The following is a 17,995-nucleotide window of genomic DNA, read 5'->3' as shown; positions in this document are numbered from 1 at the left end:
GAGCAGGTGTTCCTTGTAGGTTCCAGGGCAACGCTGATGTGGCTTGGGACGCTCATCACAGTACACAAAGAACTGAAACTGAAACACTAGAGGCTGAAGTTTGTCCTCCACAAACTGAAATAAACGGCAAATCCTGTTTATTTTATTTGAAGTGAAAAAATCCAGTACAAAATGCAGCGATATTGTTTCAGATGCGGTTGTGCCGAATGTGTACTTTCTCTGTTTGTGTATATATATATATATATACAGTATATATACATACAATAGTGGTGTGTGTCTGAAATATCTAGATGCATTTAAAAAACATGCACACACACACACACACACATGCGTACATGCAACAGCACACATGAATCCTGTAAGTTACATTCCGATAATATACTAGTTAAATTGGTAAAAACAGCTTTTGAAATGGAAAAACAGTTTACAGTAACTAAAGTGCATGCGTCAATGGTGACACACGCACGCACACACACCTACGGGCTGGAAAGGTGTGTGTCCCATTACAATCCTCAAAAGGTCCACTTGAGAGAAAGTTATTCAAGCAAACAATGTGTACAAAAGCACAGAAAGAAACATTTATTTATTTAAGTCACTAACCTTTTTTTGCATGTTTAATGTCTAGTTTTAATTCTAACATACAAAACTTATTTTGCGCTTTTTGTGTTGAATATACATTTACTCTGCCTGCTTTTTATCCTGCACTTTGGCTAAATGACCTCCAAGCATTACATTAAGTATTGGATCAGCTTTATTTGTACCATAGATATGCATTTGAGAAGTGCGTGTGTGTTTGTATGTGTGTGTGTGTCTGTTTCCGTGATAGCGTGTTAGTAGAGTGAGCGACGGTGTGTGTGTGTGTGTGTGTGTGTGTGTGTGTGCGCTTAGCAGGTTTAATGTGCGCTCACACAGTTTTCTAATGTCGCTTTCCATGTTTCTTTCAGCAGAAAAAGAAGAATAGGACGACGTGAACGCAGCCTCTAAAGTAAGGCAGCTGTGTCCACACGTGTGTTACATGTTCCATGTTGTATGGCACACAGAAATAAAGATGACAATCAACGTAAACTTTTTCAGAATACATACATAGTAGCTCATAATTACTGAAAAACAATAGAGATTTGCTGAAGAATTGATCTTGTGAATTCCAACATGTCCCATGCTCCCACTTTATTAAAGTGTATTTTAAAGCTGCCATTGAGTTAGAATTGAGTTTTTAAAGCTGAAAATTATAGAATTAATACATTAAAATTCATCTGGAATTGTTTGCCAAATCAGTTTTAGATTTTTTTCTATGCTTCAGACATTTTTGAGAAGCTACAACATGCAGATATAACATTTTTTTAAGTTATCATTGTAAGCGACCGTAAAAGGAGATGAGCTGAGGCGCGTTGCTGGTCAGAGACTTTAAAGACTTTTAGTATGAATCACAGGGCAGAAATGTGTGAACGTTGTTGTTCAGGTTAAAGTTAGGAGTTCACCGTGGTTTTGTTTGGGGGATAACGACTATTACTGAGGAAAGCGGAATTTGTGTGAATATGGCTTCTAGAGTTGTCTGACAGACGTTATATCATCATCTACACTGGTGGAGTCTCTGAGGGGGTTGGGGGGTGGGGGGGGGGTCTCTTGCCACGTGTGTTTGATGCTGTTGCATGTGTGTAAACTCCATGTTGCGGGGCAGAGGTCATCTGTTTGAAACGCAGCAGCTTAAGAAGCGTTTGAAGGGGTCTTCTTTGCGTGTCGCTGTCCACCTCCGTGGTGCTGAAATAAAGGCTCAGCACCACGGAGGTGGACAGCCACACGCAAAACAATTCAAACTAGTTGGTTTGCTGCGCTGTAAACTCTGGAAATACCTGGTGTTTGAACTGAAATATCGCCAACAAACGTTCACTGTGTATTAATATCATTTTTATCTTGAAAACTGGTTTGAATAAGTGATAAGTTGGAGGGTTTTTTTGTATCTGTATTCGACACATGTGCGCCGTTGTGACTCGTTTTATCCTTAATTGCTCAGCTGAAATCCCTTTTTCATGATGAGTCAAATGAAATTAATATGAGAATTACTGTATTCAGGATTAATGTTGGGACAGAGAAGATGCCAGGGACCCTAATGGGTGGAGTAGCTGTTTAGTCAAGTCGAATTGTTAGTGGATTTTTTTTTCGGTGTGTGTGTGTGTGTGTGTGTGGAAACATGGGCTTAGTGTAAGAGAGATGTGTTGAGAGGAGGGAGCCGAAATTTACATGGGAAAAGGCTTTGTGTTGCAGGATTTAAGGGAGGTGCCGTGTGCGTGCGTGTGTGTGTGTCGATACAAGGAGGTCTGAAAATACGTTCTGTGTACACAAAGAACCGAAACTGAAACAGAAAAGTAGAGGCTGAAGTTTGTCCTCCACAAACTGAAATAAACGGCAAATCATCATAAAAAAAATCCAGTGCAAAAAAGTACTTTCTCTCTGTTTGCTTTCTGTGTTTAATGATTTTCACATGGGACAATGAAGAAACGAATCAACATTTTCTCTCGTTTTCAGGTGTCGGACTGCGAAGGAACACCTGAGGGGGGACTCTCCAAACGTCCGACAGAGCTTTGTGTGAGTGTGTATGAGTGAATGAGTCTAGTTAAATTTAATATTGTTGGCAAATATTTTCTGTTCAAAAAGTAGCTCCATATTGGAGCCGGCAAGATGTTACACGTCCATTAAATTGTATGTGCTATTAAAAGTGCAACCATGTCAGAATTGTACCGGTGCTGGAAAAAAAGTTGTTTTTGTTAATATTATTTAGTGACAGATTGCGTTGTTGTAAATACATTTACACATAAACATGTAATTCATTTCACCCGGGTTTTGCGATTGCTACACAACTTGCTGCTCCTTCATCTCCCTTCAGTCACGTCCACTTGTGTCAAAAAATGCGAGCAGCTGAACGACTGCCGTCCGCGCGTGGACACATTTTCATACTCTGGTCTCTCTGCTGAGTACGCGAAAGGCTTCGCTTTGTGCCACGGAGCATCCTGTGTGTCCCAATTTTATGTTTAGTTTGTCCATGTATGAGAGAGAGAGAGAGTGTGTGTGTGCGTAAAGGGGGGAGAAAGGGGGGGCGGGGATTGATCTCCTTTCTGGGTCGTCCTGCTGAGAAGAAATGAGGTCTATGGGAAACAGCCTGACTGGCTCATTGATGTGCATAAAGATGTTAAACAAGTTCATTAAAGCTTTGGAAAAAATCCACATGCCTGTGTCAGTGTTTGTGTAACATGTAACATCACGATGCGGTGTCTTGGTGTGTGAGGGGGGGGGGGGGGGGCTGCTATCGCGAGAGTCTGGTAAAATGAAGAAAAAGCGAAAGTTGGATCGGGGATTGTAGTTTTTCCTGTTTGGGGAGCCTGAACGCGGCCCTGCTGCAACGGAGGCGAATGCGGAAGTATTTATAAAAACGAATCACGGGCGGATATGCGCAATCAGACGAATCACCGCACCGGCTGTCACGTGTTTTAGTGATTATCAGCAGTATGATGCAGCCGGAATACCTGAAATAGAAGAGTGACTCATTTCTAGGTGGGAGCATGCTGACCTCACAGAATGGCACCACTCTAGCCAATAAACTGCCACCAAGCGCCCCCCGAGGGGCGGGATCAGCAGCAAACACTTCCCCAATGAGAGTGTTCTTTCATTCATAAAGTGGTGTGGGCAGATTTTTCATGAACGCGTGGGTACGCAGCGTTTCGTAATCCTGAGTGAAACCCAACAAACCTGCTCCGGCGAGAGCCAATGACGGGCGCCGCATGGAAGCTGGCGTAATGTCGAACCAATCGCTTCTCGTCCCGGTCGCGCTTCGACCCGCCCTCCATTCGCAGAGAAAGTCGAATGAATGAGGAAAGCCCCGAGATGATGATCGACGGGGAGATGTGTCCAACCGGCGGGGCGCATCGGCCGAGGGACGTCCGCCTCAGCCAGTGAGGATCCGAGGAGGGCGGGTGGAGGAAGAGGAGGGTGCGGGTGTGTGAGGGGGGGGGGGGGCGTTTCACTTCAAATCAGGCTAGACAAGTGTTGGGGGAGTTGGTGAAGGGGGGAGTGTGCGAGCGTGATGCTACAACCTCCTTATAAAGGGACTCTCGCTCACGTTGCGGCTCGGAAATTAGAGCACATTGCCTAAAAGTGCGATCTTCACTCACTCACTGACACGCACACATAGACACAGACACACACAGAGACACAGACCCACACACGCACTTGTCTGGCACACGCCGAGCGCCGCAGCCATGAACTGGATGAACGCCGAGGAGACGCTCCGCGGGGCCGAGGCGCCTCTCTTCTGGGTCGGCGCGCTCACCGTGGCCTCCCTGGCGCTGTGGCTGCTCTACAGGCTGCTCTCGGGCTTCAGGATCTGGGTGCTGGGGAACGGGCAGCTGCTCTCTCCGAAGCTGGGCAAGTGGGCAGGTGAGTCCCGGGTTCACCGTCGGCGTCCGTGCATCACACGTCGAGGTCACGGAGAGCAGCTCGAACAAAAGTAGGCAGGTGGACTCTACGTGGAAACACCAATATTTTTCTTTCATTTGAGGGGGGGGAGCTTTAGCTCAAACTTCACTGTCACAAAAAAAACCCTTCATTGTGTGCATGTTTGTTTTTCAAGGGGAGGGTGATGTTGCTTAACAAGCGCAGGTAAGCTGATTGACTGGCAGGATAATGCTCCTTATTAGCTCAATTGGTTTCCCCCCCTCCCTTCCCGCGTCAAACGACGGGGGGGCCTCCAGTCAGCGTTTTTACCACATTTGAAAGCGGTGTGTGAGGGGGGGGGGAGATACCCCACTTTGGTGAGCCAGGAGCCAAATTGCGCAGGCTATGCGCAGTTTTCAGCGGGCTCCCTCATCCGGCTCACTCACTCAAACCATTTCTCCCATCCGCAAGATGTGAGACAGACCCATGTGTCCAGTTAAAACGTGACCCACATGAAGATCGTTGCCACAGCTTTTGTCGTCTCAAAATGCCCCATTGAATTAGTTTTGTACAACAATTTGACACGTGTGTTGATACTCTTCCCCCCCCCCCCCCCACCCCCACCTTTTGTATATTCATGATCAAGCGGTATTTTGTCACGCTTCTGCGTGGGTCTTCGGTTACTTGTCCCATTCGGTTTGCCCTACGTGTTAAGATTGGATTTCCCTCATTAATGAACTTGAGTTTTTCTTTTTTTTAAAGTCTGGCAGAGACCGGTCCCACGGGAATCGCCCTGCCGTGGCCTGACCCACTTGGTCTCCTGTTTTGGAGCAGACTGCTGCGCAATTTTGCCAATCGCTCCCCTTCGCACTGTGACCGGTGGATCTCCCTCTAACTCCCACTAAACCAGGCCACCCGACTGATTTGAATGCTTGACGTTGTCCCTCTTGTAAAGTCTCAGCTGTTTATCTTTCCTCCAAATCAGCCTCTTTTTGTTGTAGTGCTGTAATGACTTGCGCGTTAAATTGGCTGGCCTGTGCGCCATAAGACGCGACGACCCTCACGACGCAAAGGTAGGGTGCCTCGAGGAATGACTAATGTACGTTTCTTAATGTTTCTTCTGGAATATGCGGAGCCATACCGGTGCACACCGATGAGTCATGCGCTTATTCAACGCCTCGTCATCCATTGGTCACATAGAGATGTATTACCCCCCCCCCCCCCAACCCGTTTCTCAGCACTCATTCTTTTGATGCAGTATAAGGTATTTTTATGTGAAATCGGTAATAGAAAGGTTTCTTAAGTAGTGTTTGTGAAAACGTTTAAACTGATTCCATCATGACTTCTCTCGTGTAACACGTGATCTTTGACAGCCGCTCCCCGAAACCAGTTCTTTGCAGACATGCCCGCGGTAGCAGCGTGGCAGGAGGTGAACAGGTGGAGGAGGGGAGATGTGTTCTAAGGATGAGGTGTCCTCGGCCGGCTGTACCAGATGTGCAGGTCTGGCCCGCTCAGGCGGTGCCGTGATTTACTTTTCAGGCCACTTCGTGACTCCACCTTTCCACTAAAAGACAGAGGCACCTGTCGCAACAAGTTATGTCACCTCATGGTCTGATCTCGACAAGTTGGGAGGAGTTTCGGTCTTTAACGTATTTTCTTCCACCACATCCCTCGTGAACCAAGTCTTTCTGGCTGTGCAGTTGCACAATACTTTTTTTAAACTGTGACTAAAGTTTTATTTGTTGTTGGAAAACCTTTTGAAGCTCAAACATGTACTATTTGTTGTCATGCAATTCTGCTCCATGTACTATTGAGAACATTCTGTCATGTTAACAAATACTTTCACTGCGATCTGTGAACAGAGAAGCCACTCATTTTAATCTACATTCATGTGATGAGTGGATATTTGCTTATGGATCACGTACCCCCTCCCCCCCCCCCCCATTTTGAAACATGTACTTAAATTCTTTAACAAAGGAACAACGTCCCACGTCTGACCTGCGGGTTGAACCCTTAAACATGTGCGTTTCCATGTGCTCTACTGGGTGTTGTTGCAACACAGAAAACTGGCGTTTCCTGATCAGACAGGTTTGACTATGTTGCAGACACAGACTGTTAAAATTCCCTGAATTCTAATTGGCCCGAGGTCACATTCGATTTGAACCTTTTCCGAGTGTGCATGGTAAAAAAAAAATATTTGTCGTTTTCCCGTTCGTGTCAAGTTATTATTATGCGTTATCAGCGCGGAGGCTCTGCGCAGCAGGGATTTCTCTGGAGTTCCTCTGCTGGTCTTCCCCTTCGGAGAGGAGACTCCTAGCGGCAGAGGAGAAGCACTGCGGCTTCCCCAGCCTCCACTGCACCGCGCATCCATCCCTCTCTCCATCCATCCATCCATCCATCCACCCGCAGCCGTCCTCCACAGCCAATGCGTGCAGCTCAGTTTCTTCTTTTTAACCTTGAGTTAAATAATGGCCCTTTGGAACATGGCGCGTTTCATTTCTTATGACTTACATATTTTTACGTTATTTTGTGACATTTTAGCGGTCTTTTTTTGTTTCTTATGATGCAGTGTATACGTGTAAAGGGAGCGTTTTGCCAGGTCGAGGCAGTAGGGGCAGTGATGCGACATGCGCCTCCAAAGAGGCGTTTCCTCCTTTTGACATTTATTGAGGAAATGTACTGTAAAAAGGATGCAGCCATTAATCGGTGCAGCACAAGATACAAATATTTTGTTTTGCGTTTTGTTGGATTTCAGAATTGAACCATAAGTCGTGCCTTTTGTTAGTAACACAAACTGCAGGCGAGTCACGTGGTGTTATGAAAGACTGCATATCGGGCAAATTCATGAATAGCGTGGCTTCATTCATGGGAAGGAGAGGCACACATGTGAATGGTATGTTTCAACTGAGGCAGGGTCCTGCGTCTTCATCCTTGTGAATGTGCTTCCCCCTAGTGCTTTGTGTGAGAGAGAGAGAGAGAGAGAGAGAGAGAGAGAGAAAAAACACTGACACGCTCCGTGACACGTGCCGAAGCCAGGGATGCTGGGTAAAAAAAAAAAAAAGAAATCCTCTCCCTCGTTTGAAGCTCTTTCCTTCACTCCACCTAACCTTCTTGCACCATCCTCCCCTGAGCGTGTTCTCTTGTTCTCTTCCATCTCCGTTTGTGCGTATTATCCTGGAGCTAAAATACTTGTTTTCAATGAGCAACAAAGTCGTCCATTCAAATTTGCTAAATGTAAATCCTGCCGCTTCAAGAGCACTATTTTCTTAAGTTCTCCTACTGTTTTCTTAACTACAACATGGGCATTTCCAGATGGAATGTTGGCATCTAACGTGTGTGGGACTTTAGTTAAACCGGTTATTAGTTAAATGGTCTCCTGCTGCAACTATTCTTTACTGATTATCAGTTCTACAAGTCTGTCTGAGTTCATGGAGCACAGAGTGCTCTCCTTTTTTTATTTTTTTACTCTCTGATATTGAATTTGGACTCCACCCAAGTTTGCTCAACCACATTTTTCACACGCCCCAAAATTCCCAAGGCCATCGAGTGCAGGAAAGCGGGCTCGCTGACGGACCACTGGCATATTTGGTGGTTTATTGTCTGTTGAGTGACTCATTCCTTTCAGACCCACGTGTCGTTCCAGTAGTCTCTGTTGAGACGTCCCCCGCAAGGTGGTTTTTCGCCAAACCCAAAGAATGTGTGGAGTCATGTTCTCGCAGAAGCCAGAGGTTGTGTAACCCCCGTTGCCCTGCGTCCATAACCTGAGAAGAGTTCATTGGGTGTTCACACGCATGAGTGATTCGTGAAGTGTGAAGAGCACCTGGCGTTTTGTTTTAATCCACACACGTCCTTCTATTGGTTTCCTGCACAAATACTCAAAGCTGTAACCCATTGTAAGAGGAAGGGGGGGGGGGGGGCGACGAAGAGATGCTGCTGCTATATCTTGAGCAGCTCTGTAGAGGTTCTCCTCCCCCCGGCCTGATCAAGCTTTATTATCATTGACTGTTTATATCTTCCCTCCCCTGCTATTTAAAGCAGCCAGCGTGTGCTTTGGAATGTTGAAGGTGGGCCGATAGTGTGTTTTTGGATGGATGAGGGGGGGGGGGGTGCTGCCTCTCTCCCTCCCCATCTCTGAGGTGGGATGGGCTGCTCGTTGATGGGCGCGTTTGGGGTGCGACAGATTACATAACGAGAGTGTACGGGCATTACGAGGAGCGCAGTCTCTCATTGAGAATCTTAATTGGGGATTTAATGGTGGTTCGGGGGGGGGGGGGGGGCGCTTATTTTTGCTCTGTCTCACACTCTTTGCATAGGCATTTGTAGACAAGATATTATGTTTCTCTCCAACTAAACACTTTTTTTTTTTACAGTGAATAGAAAGATGAGGTTTTTCTGTTATTGTAAACACACGCGTGTGTTCAACAGTTAAATAACAAAGATTCTCCACATGTATCGGTGGTTATGTGCTCATCATATCAATTTTCTTCCAGCCTGCAGTGCTCATCTGGGCTTTCGGTGTGGGGCTGAGGATGCAGCAGCAGCCTGGTCGTCGTGGTGATTTGGGGGGTGGGGGGGGAGGGAGGGGGGGGCCTTGTTGGTATTCAGAGGCTGCGGCAGGCAGCTCCCAGACGAGGCAGTGAAGGCGCGCTGCTATTTTTACTCCTCCTGCTGCTTTTTTTAGACCCCAGAATAGTGAGCAGGCAGGGGCTGCTCCACTAAGGAGGGAGGGAGGGAGGGAGAGAGACTGAAAAGGCTGGGGGAGTCAATACCTCTGGACGTGACGTGCAGTACTGAGCTCAGTGGCGCTGCGGCGGTGGAATGCGCCCCCGTCAGGCCGGATTTGGAGCCGGCGTAGTGGACCAGTTGGGCGCTGGGATGGATGGATGGAGGAGCAAACTGGGAATGGCAGTTCCCCCCCCCCAACCCCCCATCACGCACTCTGCCTTTTTTGTGGTCGTGAGCCTCCTTTGTCACGTTGGGGCGGTCGTACCGTTATCGGTTTGCATCTCGTCTCATTCTGCTGCATTTCAGGCGTGGCCCATAATCTGCAATATGCTTTGTTTGTGTAACTGACGGAAACTCGGCGACCAAAAGGAAATGACTCACGGAGCTGTGTCCTCGTCCCCCCCCCCCCCACACACACACACACACACACACAAACGACTAGACATCAGTCTCGACTTGTTTTTAAATGTTTAGTATTGAGTGTAAAGGTCCATTCTTCACACCGCTCGGCTGCCTCTCAACTATCTCAGAGGATCCAAACCTGCAGCGAGGAGGGTTTCCCACTTGGTAGAAATGTTCTAGATGTTTAGGGACGAGAAGATGGGCAGCGTTCCTCCTAAAATGCTCCCGATCCGGTTCAAGCCGTGAGGCCACACGTGCCTTTGGCTGCAAAACTCCTTCTTCTCCTTCGGTGTTGGGGTTGAAATGCCGTTTACTGTACGTGCATGTTAGCACTTTCTGGCCAGGTGCAACTATCGGCCCGTGCAAGTGCCATTTGACAGGAATGTGGCTCTTCTGGTTCTTTTCTCTAGTTCAGCTGAACCTTCGGCCTCCTGCGAGAGCTCCGTGCCCGAATTGGAGAAGCCATTCCTCATCGGTCGGTCCTCACTCGATGGAACCGGTTGCTGTTGTAACTTCGTTCATGTTGACTTTTTTTTAAATCAAATAACTTCATGAATTGTCATTTTATGAATAGAAGACGTACGTGTCCTGTTCTTCTGGACCGCGTGTGTTGTGGGTCTGAGTGACCCTGCGCCTCGTCCCCTCTTAACCACTTATCTGGAGTCAGTTTGGAGATATGATCTCTTCCTAGGTAACGACCATGCCCTCCCCCCCCCCCCCCCCCCCTTCTCCTACCATCCTTGCAGGAGTAAAAAGGCCTTTGAGGGACTTCTCCCTGCAAATCATGAAACCAAAAAAGCCACCGTCCCTCGTTGGGCAAATTGGGACAGAGCTGATTTCATAGCGAGATGGTTGTTGCCTCGCCCGCCAACCACCCTCAGCCATTTTGGTTTGCAGCAAATGCCTCCGTTTGCCCCCACCAGCGTCCGCAGAGAGAGCCGCGCGCCCATTGAGCCTTTTCTGCCCGAGGAGCGTTTCCTTCTTAACGCTGCGGGGGGGGGGGGGGGTCTAAAAATAACCAGAGATTCTGCTCCCTGTTTTTCGTTCTTTGACTTTGTGCCACTCTCACTCCTCTTCGCTCACTTGTTTCCTCCTCCTCCTCCTTCTCCTCCTTCTCCGCCATCTCCGTTCTGCCTCTTTCTCCTTCACCCATTCGTTCTCTTGCTTCGCTCCGGTTCTATTTTTAGCCCCGGCCCTAGGATCCCTCCCTGCCCCACTTCACCCTCCTCTTCTGTGCCGCTCCATGTTCGTCATCGCTCCCTCCTCCCCGCGTCCCCTCTCTCATCTCGTCTTTTTTTTTTTTCCTGCTCTCCAGCTCTTTGCCAGAGAATGTCTTCCACGTCCATTAATCTTTCATTAAGCCGGGGCTGATGATATATTCATGATGCACGACTGTTTGAGTATCCCTCCCCGCCGCCGCACCCCCCTGCATTTCATTTAGGGTTTTTTTTCCTTCCTTATTTCCATCCTCGGTCAAGGAGCTCGGGTTGATGGGCAGTGAATGTTTAAAAATAGCCCTGTTTGGCCTGACGAGGTGAGGAGGACGAACGACCTCCGCCTCACACCACCACCATGCTGCCACTTTACTGTCATTTCTGTTGTGCTTCTATGAATTATAGAAGACCCCACCCCCCCCCCCCGTTCCACCTTTTTGTGTAAACTGCAAATTGGCTTTCCTTCACCGCCTCGGATCTTCGTTCTTCTCCATCTCATCGCCGGTCCCCTCTGAATCTTTGATTGGGCTCCTAACTATTGCGTTGTGGTATTTGCCAAAATGATGACTCCAAAATTTTTGTTTTTTTTTGGAGTCTGTTGCCCTCATCCTGAACGCCACGCTGGTGGTGAAGAAGCTCTGCTGAATAGTGTCGCCGGGCGCGGTCGAGACTGGATTTTGCTCCACACTGAAGTCTTGCTTCTTGGGGCCCCGAGACCTCATTGTGACACCCGGAGGTTGTCAAACCTGATGTGAAGGCGTGTTGCAGCCCGTGAACAAAGACGATCACATTCTTCTTTTCTTTTTTTTGTTGTTTTTATATGTACTGCGTGACTAGGCAGTGAAATACCGCTGCTGACGTCAGACGGGGGTTAAAGAATCACATCAATCATTCTCAAGAACACTTTTCGGGACTTCTGGAAAGAAGTACTCCCATGTTGGTTGAACGGAAGCTGAACGGTGTGTTGTAAAAAGACGAGATCCTTCCCTCGCCTCATTGCTCTTCTTCTGTCTCTCTCCAGTTGTGACGGGAGCCACGGATGGAATCGGGAAATCCTATGCGGAGGAGGTGAGGCTCCAGAACCCTTTTTTTCTGGTTTTATTTCATTTCTGACACACACACACACGATTCGCTCATAGGCCACAGTAGGGTACAGCTCTTATGGGCCTATTAATGTATAAAACACACCCAAGGGTTCATCAACGGAAGAGTCCATGCGTATAATGAGCACACGTTGGGTGGGGCTGGCTGGTCGACCTTTGACCTCGTACCGTCAGTTATGAACCCACCTCCTGTGACCTGAACGGTCAAATCAACGTGCCAATGAAGATCCCCTTGTGTGGATTGAGCCTTTGTGCGTCCGAGGCGTTCGACCCACGTAAAGGGATACAGACCAACCAGTTTGTGCGTCCGTTGCTAACGGTTGTGTGTGTGTGTTTTGCAGCTGGCTCGCCGAGGATTCGCCATGATGCTGATCAGTCGCTCCCAGGACAAGCTGGAGGACGTGGCCACGTCGCTAAGTAAGTGCTTCCGGACGGATTTTCACTGCTGCTATATATCCCAAAAAAACTCACTAAGTTCGTTTTACCAAATCTCACATTGCGAGTAGTTTTTATTCTTGATGATTTTTTTTTTTGGGGGGGGGGAACCATCTGTTCCTCAGAGTTATTAGTTGGAAACAAGAACTCGTTCACGTCTACACGTTTTTTGGCGAATGAGCCGTTCTCATGAAGGAACTTCTTTCCTCCCCTCTCTCTCCCGATGGGAAGAGACTTTTCAAGAAGTGACGTCTCCCCGCGGAGCACTTTCCCCGGTCGTGCTCAGAGTCCTCGGAGGGGGCTGATGGGTAGTAACGAGATGCCAAACTCTGGCACTCCTTCCTCACGATTAGTCTGACAAAACGCCGCCCTCCTCGGCTCGTGGCCCGGCCTCTCCCACCTAGCGCGTCTTTGTCATCTCATTTGACTTTGGAGCGCAGCCCCAGATGAATCCTCCAATTTGGAAACCTTTTTTTTTTTTGGTCTTTGCCGTAATGTTCGAAGCGGCTTTTATCGTTTTCTTTGACATAATAAAAAAAAATAAACTGGATATGGATCTCAGGGAGGCTCCCAACCCTTTTCATCCCTTTTTGTTTTTTTTCACACTGTCGTACCGCTGAGATTCCCCATCATTTAAGCTTGCTTTGAATATCCACTCACACACTACCGATCTCCCTCTGCTGCCTATCCGCTAAACGGGTCTTGGGACAATAAATTGTAATTGCAGCAGGCGCGTTAAACCCGCCGTGGAGGTGGAGGGAGGGTTTGTCGGAGGTGGAGAAGCTGGCTGGGCTGGTTTGCTGGTACACAGTGCCCTCTTCAGTTCTGCTCTGACTGGTTTCCGGCTCCATTCATTTGAATGGATCCAGGGTTACTGAATGAGGACTCTGCTGTTGTAGAGCCATGTTTCTGACACATAATGAGTGAGTGACAGGCACTTTTGTTTTCCTAACAATGTGACGTTCCTACAGCTCAAGTTCTTTGTCCGTTGCCCTGCCTTAGTATCATTGTGGCCTTATTTTTTTAAAAGGACACGTGTTTCTCCCTTTTCCAGAGGAGCAGTTTAAAGTCGAGACCAGAACCATTGCAGTCGACTTTGGCAAGACGGACATCTACGAGAAGATCGAGGCGGGCCTGGCCGGTCTAGAAATTGGAGTCCTTGGTAAGAGCAGGTCTCTTTTTCTCCAGGACTGTCCAATTCACATTCAACCCTTTCCCCTGAGGACGTGCGTGTGCGTGCGTGTGCGTGCGTGTGCGTGCGTGTGCGTGCGTGTGTGTGTGTGTGTGTGCGTTTGTGTGTGTGTGCGTGTGTGTGTACACCCTGGTGACTGAGGTGTGGTCGAATCGCTGTGTGAGACGTGATGCTTGAACAAAACTCTTTTGTGCGGGGCATTTTTTTTTTTTTTTTTTTTTACATTTCTTCTTTTAATTTCATAAAACCTTATTAAATGTTAAATGATAAACGTTTGAAGTTGCATCATAACATCGGCTGCCGGTGTCATTTCAGACGTTTAGACCCGAGGGTTCACGTTGTACTTTTTAGCGGAACGCTGAAAGAACTCTTTGTCCTCTTTTTCCTTTTTATATAAATGATACCAATTGTGCTCCACCGGTTGTAAGGTGTGGCCTGTCTCTGTGTGCAGTGGAATACGGGCCTCCATCCTGCTGCCTTTTGCTGCCACCTGGTGGTACCAACGGGACCATGTCCTGTTACTCCATCAGGACCCTGTAGAATAATTGTTTTTTTGTTTGTTTTTCTTCTCCTTTTTGTCCCCTGCAGTAAACAACGTCGGCGTGTCGTACCCCTACCCCGAGTACTACCTGGAAATTCCCGACCTCGACAACGTGAGTGTTTCACTTCTTTTTAGTTTGTTCTCTGATGCGGAATCGCTGCTCTCATCGTGAGTGAAGGTGAGTGAAAGGTGGCTTATGTGTCCTGTGCTTCCTGCGTTTCAGTTCATCACAAACATGATCAACGTCAACATCACCTCAGTGTGCCAGGTGAGTCTCGGGTGGGGAGGGGGGGGTTGCGAAATATCTCCAAAGTAGCTGTAGCCCAGTGGTTTGCACACAACCTGTTTTGTACCTGACCTCTAGTTTGTGGTCAGTTTTAGGGCCCCCCCCCCCCCCCATTTGTTTCTTCTCCCTCCCTCCTGCTGTTTCCTCCGTGGTACCTGCAGTGTCTCACTTGTTCCCAAAGCAACGGTGGACCACACCGACGCTGTCTGTACTCGCCACCCACGCTTTCTCTCTCTTCTGTCTTTAACTTTTTTTTTTTCTTCTCTTTCCCAGTCCACTCGAGTCTCTTTCGTGAGTTTTCATCATTGTTTTTGTGTGACTGCTGACTGTAACTGGGCTTGTGGTGTTGTTCCTTTTGTAGATGACCCGTCTGGTGCTGCCCAGAATGAGTAAGAGGTGAGTTAAAATAACGGGCTTCCATGTTTTGCGACGTGACTGCAGTCAAACAGCCGAGTTAAAGATTGGGGTTGTGGGTGGAGAGGCCACACAGTACATTGAAGAATTAAACAGATATTTTGGAAACTGTTTTTTTTTAAAGGGGGCTTTAAAAAAAAAAGTAATCTAAGAAGGGGATAAGAGATCCTCACCAAGCCCTTTTTATCACTGCATCTCTTTTCCTCTCCTTTGTTCGCGATGCTGACAGGCTTTCAATTCACACAAAGTGCTCTTCCCGCCCGATTGGCTGCTCTGTTCCCATGTGACTCCCGCTGGCCAATAGCGGTGCAGGCACATTTGGTGCCGTGTGAGGCAGGAGCGTCCCTCCACTACATCACTGCAGCAACAGGCTGCCATGGCAACACACACAGCCACTAGCTGTGTGTGTGTGTGTGTGTGTGTGTGTGTGTGGAGCATCACTTTGCCTGTATGCATTCAGCACACTCACAAATACACACAAAGGGATCCCGTAGCATCAAACATCTATTTAAAAAAAAAAAAATAGTTTGTGGGTTGGAAGAAAGGGAGAATAAAGTATAGGAAATATAGGGAAGTCCTGTGGTGGAGATTGCGTTGTTATGGCAGCAGTGGAAAAATTCCAAAAAAACCAACGTAATTTAGTCATTAAAGACTTATTCATTAGATCTGCCTCGTCTGTTTCTCAGGTCCAAAGGTGTAATCCTGAACATCTCCTCCGCAAGCGGCATGTACCCCGTCCCTCTGCTTACGGCCTATTCCTCCACAAAGGTACATTCTACATTTCTAGGTCACTCATCAACATTTTGTCTGTATCTTGCTTGTTTTAATGAGGATTAGGCAATGTTTTTAGATCTTTTATATGTATTTTTTACATCCTTCTATGTGCAGGCCTTTGTGGATTTCTTCTCTCGTGGCCTTCACGAGGAGTACAGGCGTCAAGGCATCATCATTCAGGTGGGTTTGGGGTTTGTCTAATGAGATTTGTTAAAGGGGGGGGGGGGGGGGGTTTAGCCCAAGGATGTGTTCTCAACTCTTAAGGCCTAAATCAGGAAGAGTGTGGAACAGCTTTAACATGGTTCCCCACTGACTTTGAGCTAATGCTGTTTTATAGAAACTTTTGCCTGGTATGGGATGTGTGATTTATCCAAAAAGAATTGACAAAATCCTGAGCCAACGGCATGAAAACGCATTCATGAATGCTGTGGTTTTTTTTTTCTTCTGCAGCAGGGTTATTTTTGAAACCGTTTTTCCACACGAGCCTTGTTTTGTTCTGTTTTTAGCTCCTTCTGTACAGTTCCCTCTTGTGCCCCCTGGTGGTGAAAGTGTTCACGGAGTTCAACTGTGGGAGAGACTAAATTAGTTAAATCCCATACTGAATATCTTCTACATGTAAATCTCCCTCCCTCCTCTCGTTGGTGCCAGAGCTTCCAGATACAATGAATAACCCTCTACTTTGTTTGTCCTCCTGCAGAGCGTGCTGCCGTTCTTCGTGGTCACCAAAATGACTCGCATCAAGAAGCCCACCCTGGACAAGCCCACGCCGGAGCGCTATGTGGCGGCTGAGCTCTCCACTGTGGGTCTGCAGGGCCAGACCAACGGCTACTTCCCCCACGCTGTCATGGTGAGAAGAGAAAACCTTGAAGCTACATGAGAATTGGACCATGCTTTTGCAAATCTCATTTCATTGCGTTCCCCCCCCCCCCTCTTTTCCTCGCAGGGTTGGCTGACCACCAAGCTGGTTCCGATGAAGCTGGTCATCTTCTTCGGCGCCAGGATGAACCGCCTGCAGCGCACCGGGTACCTGCAGCGCAAGAAGCTGCGCGAGCAGAGGAACGGAGGAGCTCTGAAGAGCGACTAGGAAGGCGAGCTCTTCAGGCCTCGGTGCAGCGTTTGAGGAAAGTGGAGGTTGTGGTGTGCGTTTTTTTTCTTTTTTCTTTTTGTGGTATCCGCCCGGGTTACCTGAGATCTCACAACGTGCGCCTTCAGGAAGTGTAGTCAGGTGGAAGCACAGAAACGGCCAAAGAAGGAAAGGGGCTGAAGAAGTGAAAATAAAGTGCTTCTCGTGACAGATGACGCAATACATTCAGTCGCTGATTCATGGTGGAGATGATAAACAACAGAGAATAAGTGATTTGTTAACCCTGCTGTTGTAAGCAGTGGAAAATGGTGGTGGGCATCTTTTTATATATTTGTAAAATAATTTATTTTATATTTAGTATGAACACACAAGCTGAACTCTGACAGATTTTAAGACTAGCCTCCAACTTAGTTCTGTTTACAAGCCAATGAGCCATTTAGGGATGGCAACCTCTGCTTTCTATTACGTCTGTTTACTTTCGTTACTGAACTGCCATCGTCTTGCATTGGTTTCTTGTTATTTTATATATGTAATCTTGGGTGTTAACAAAATACTTTAAAAATTATACTTGGGTGGGTTGTTGTTGCACAAATGCTTAACTTCTCCTAAAACCGAAGTGTTCTCATTAACTGGTATTCATCACAAGTGCCTTTCTACCGAGAATGAATGCAGGTTATAGGTCAGGCAAACCAGAGGTTGTCTGGTTCAGAAATGTTTTCTGAAAGGATGTATTTCAGCTGCTGCAATACGCATGTGAACTACACAGTTCCTCCATTTTGTGCCTCCTTTTTTTTTTTTTTAAATCAAAATGTAAACCTTCAAAGACAGAAAAACCTCAACTGCTGCGCATTTGCAGTCATTCCTCCAGTGTTTCTTGAGAGGATTTCGCAGCAATAGAATGTTCCCTTCAGTTGGAGTTCAAAGTAAAACGCCTAATACCTACAGACTGCTGCAAAAAAAACGGAGAACTGCGCTTCCTCTCACATGTTTATGCACAAATGAATATTCCATGCGACTTGGTCTGACCTGTGCCTAACGAAGTGGTCGTGTGAATGCTCCTCCGTTTGTGTAACAAGTCTTTTTTTTTAAAAAATATGCTTGGAAATCAAAAAATGTAAATTAAAATGTCTAAAATATAGCTGGCAAATTTGTTTTCTACTGTTTGTTAATAAAAGTTCTGCATACAGCACAGTGGTGTAGTTGTGTTCCTTCCTTAACTGATTTAAGGACAGGTTTGAGGTTTTTAGATTATTTTTCATACTCCCTCAACAGCTCGATAATGAAATCTAAGCTTCACGTGAAATACTCGTATTTCACGTGAAGCTTAGATAGTAGTATACGTAGGAATTGCAATGCTAGTGTAGTTAAAAGCCCTGCGTTTTAAAACTCAATGAATTGTA

General features: G+C 47.1%; 1 protein-coding gene and 1 long non-coding RNA gene across 2 annotated transcripts; both read left to right on the top strand.

Annotated features, from left to right (window-relative positions):
- Positions 1 to 66: 66 nt before the first annotated feature.
- LOC134131231 (uncharacterized) lies at positions 67 to 3,217 on the top strand. The gene is made up of 2 exons (XR_009956633.1): positions 67 to 985; positions 2,524 to 3,217. It is a non-coding gene; the product is annotated as an uncharacterized LOC134131231 (long non-coding RNA).
- An 812-nt stretch (positions 3,218 to 4,029) lies between these two features.
- hsd17b12a (hydroxysteroid (17-beta) dehydrogenase 12a) lies at positions 4,030 to 17,784 on the top strand. Its single transcript, XM_037452322.2, has 11 exons — positions 4,030 to 4,428; positions 11,788 to 11,834; positions 12,211 to 12,286; positions 13,359 to 13,466; positions 14,085 to 14,149; positions 14,261 to 14,305; positions 14,685 to 14,719; positions 15,424 to 15,505; positions 15,626 to 15,691; positions 16,209 to 16,358; positions 16,455 to 17,784. Exons 1-11 carry the CDS (start codon positions 4,251 to 4,253, stop codon positions 16,593 to 16,595), a joined length of 993 nt encoding a protein of 330 aa, XP_037308219.1. The 5' UTR covers positions 4,030 to 4,250; the 3' UTR covers positions 16,596 to 17,784.
- Positions 17,785 to 17,995: the final 211 nt, after the last annotated feature.

The sequence above is a fragment of the Pungitius pungitius genome, chromosome 6 (genome assembly GCF_949316345.1).
Source record: "Pungitius pungitius chromosome 6, fPunPun2.1, whole genome shotgun sequence".
Taxonomy (NCBI): Eukaryota; Metazoa; Chordata; class Actinopteri; order Perciformes; family Gasterosteidae; genus Pungitius; species Pungitius pungitius.
Note: the sequence above shows the minus strand (reverse complement) of the source record. Positions and strands in the feature narration are given on the sequence as shown.

Bases quoted from the DNA above. Each gene is read 5' to 3' on its own strand.
- hsd17b12a (XM_037452322.2), top strand. From the start codon at position 4,251: ATGAACTGGATGAACGCCGAGGAGACGCTCCGCGGGGCCGAGGCGCCT. The intron at 14,306-14,684 runs GTGAGTCTCGGG...TTCCTTTTGTAG, and splicing joins ACATCACCTCAGTGTGCCAG to ATGACCCGTCTGGTGCTGCC. The intron at 15,692-16,208 runs GTGGGTTTGGGG...GTCCTCCTGCAG, and splicing joins GTCAAGGCATCATCATTCAG to AGCGTGCTGCCGTTCTTCGT.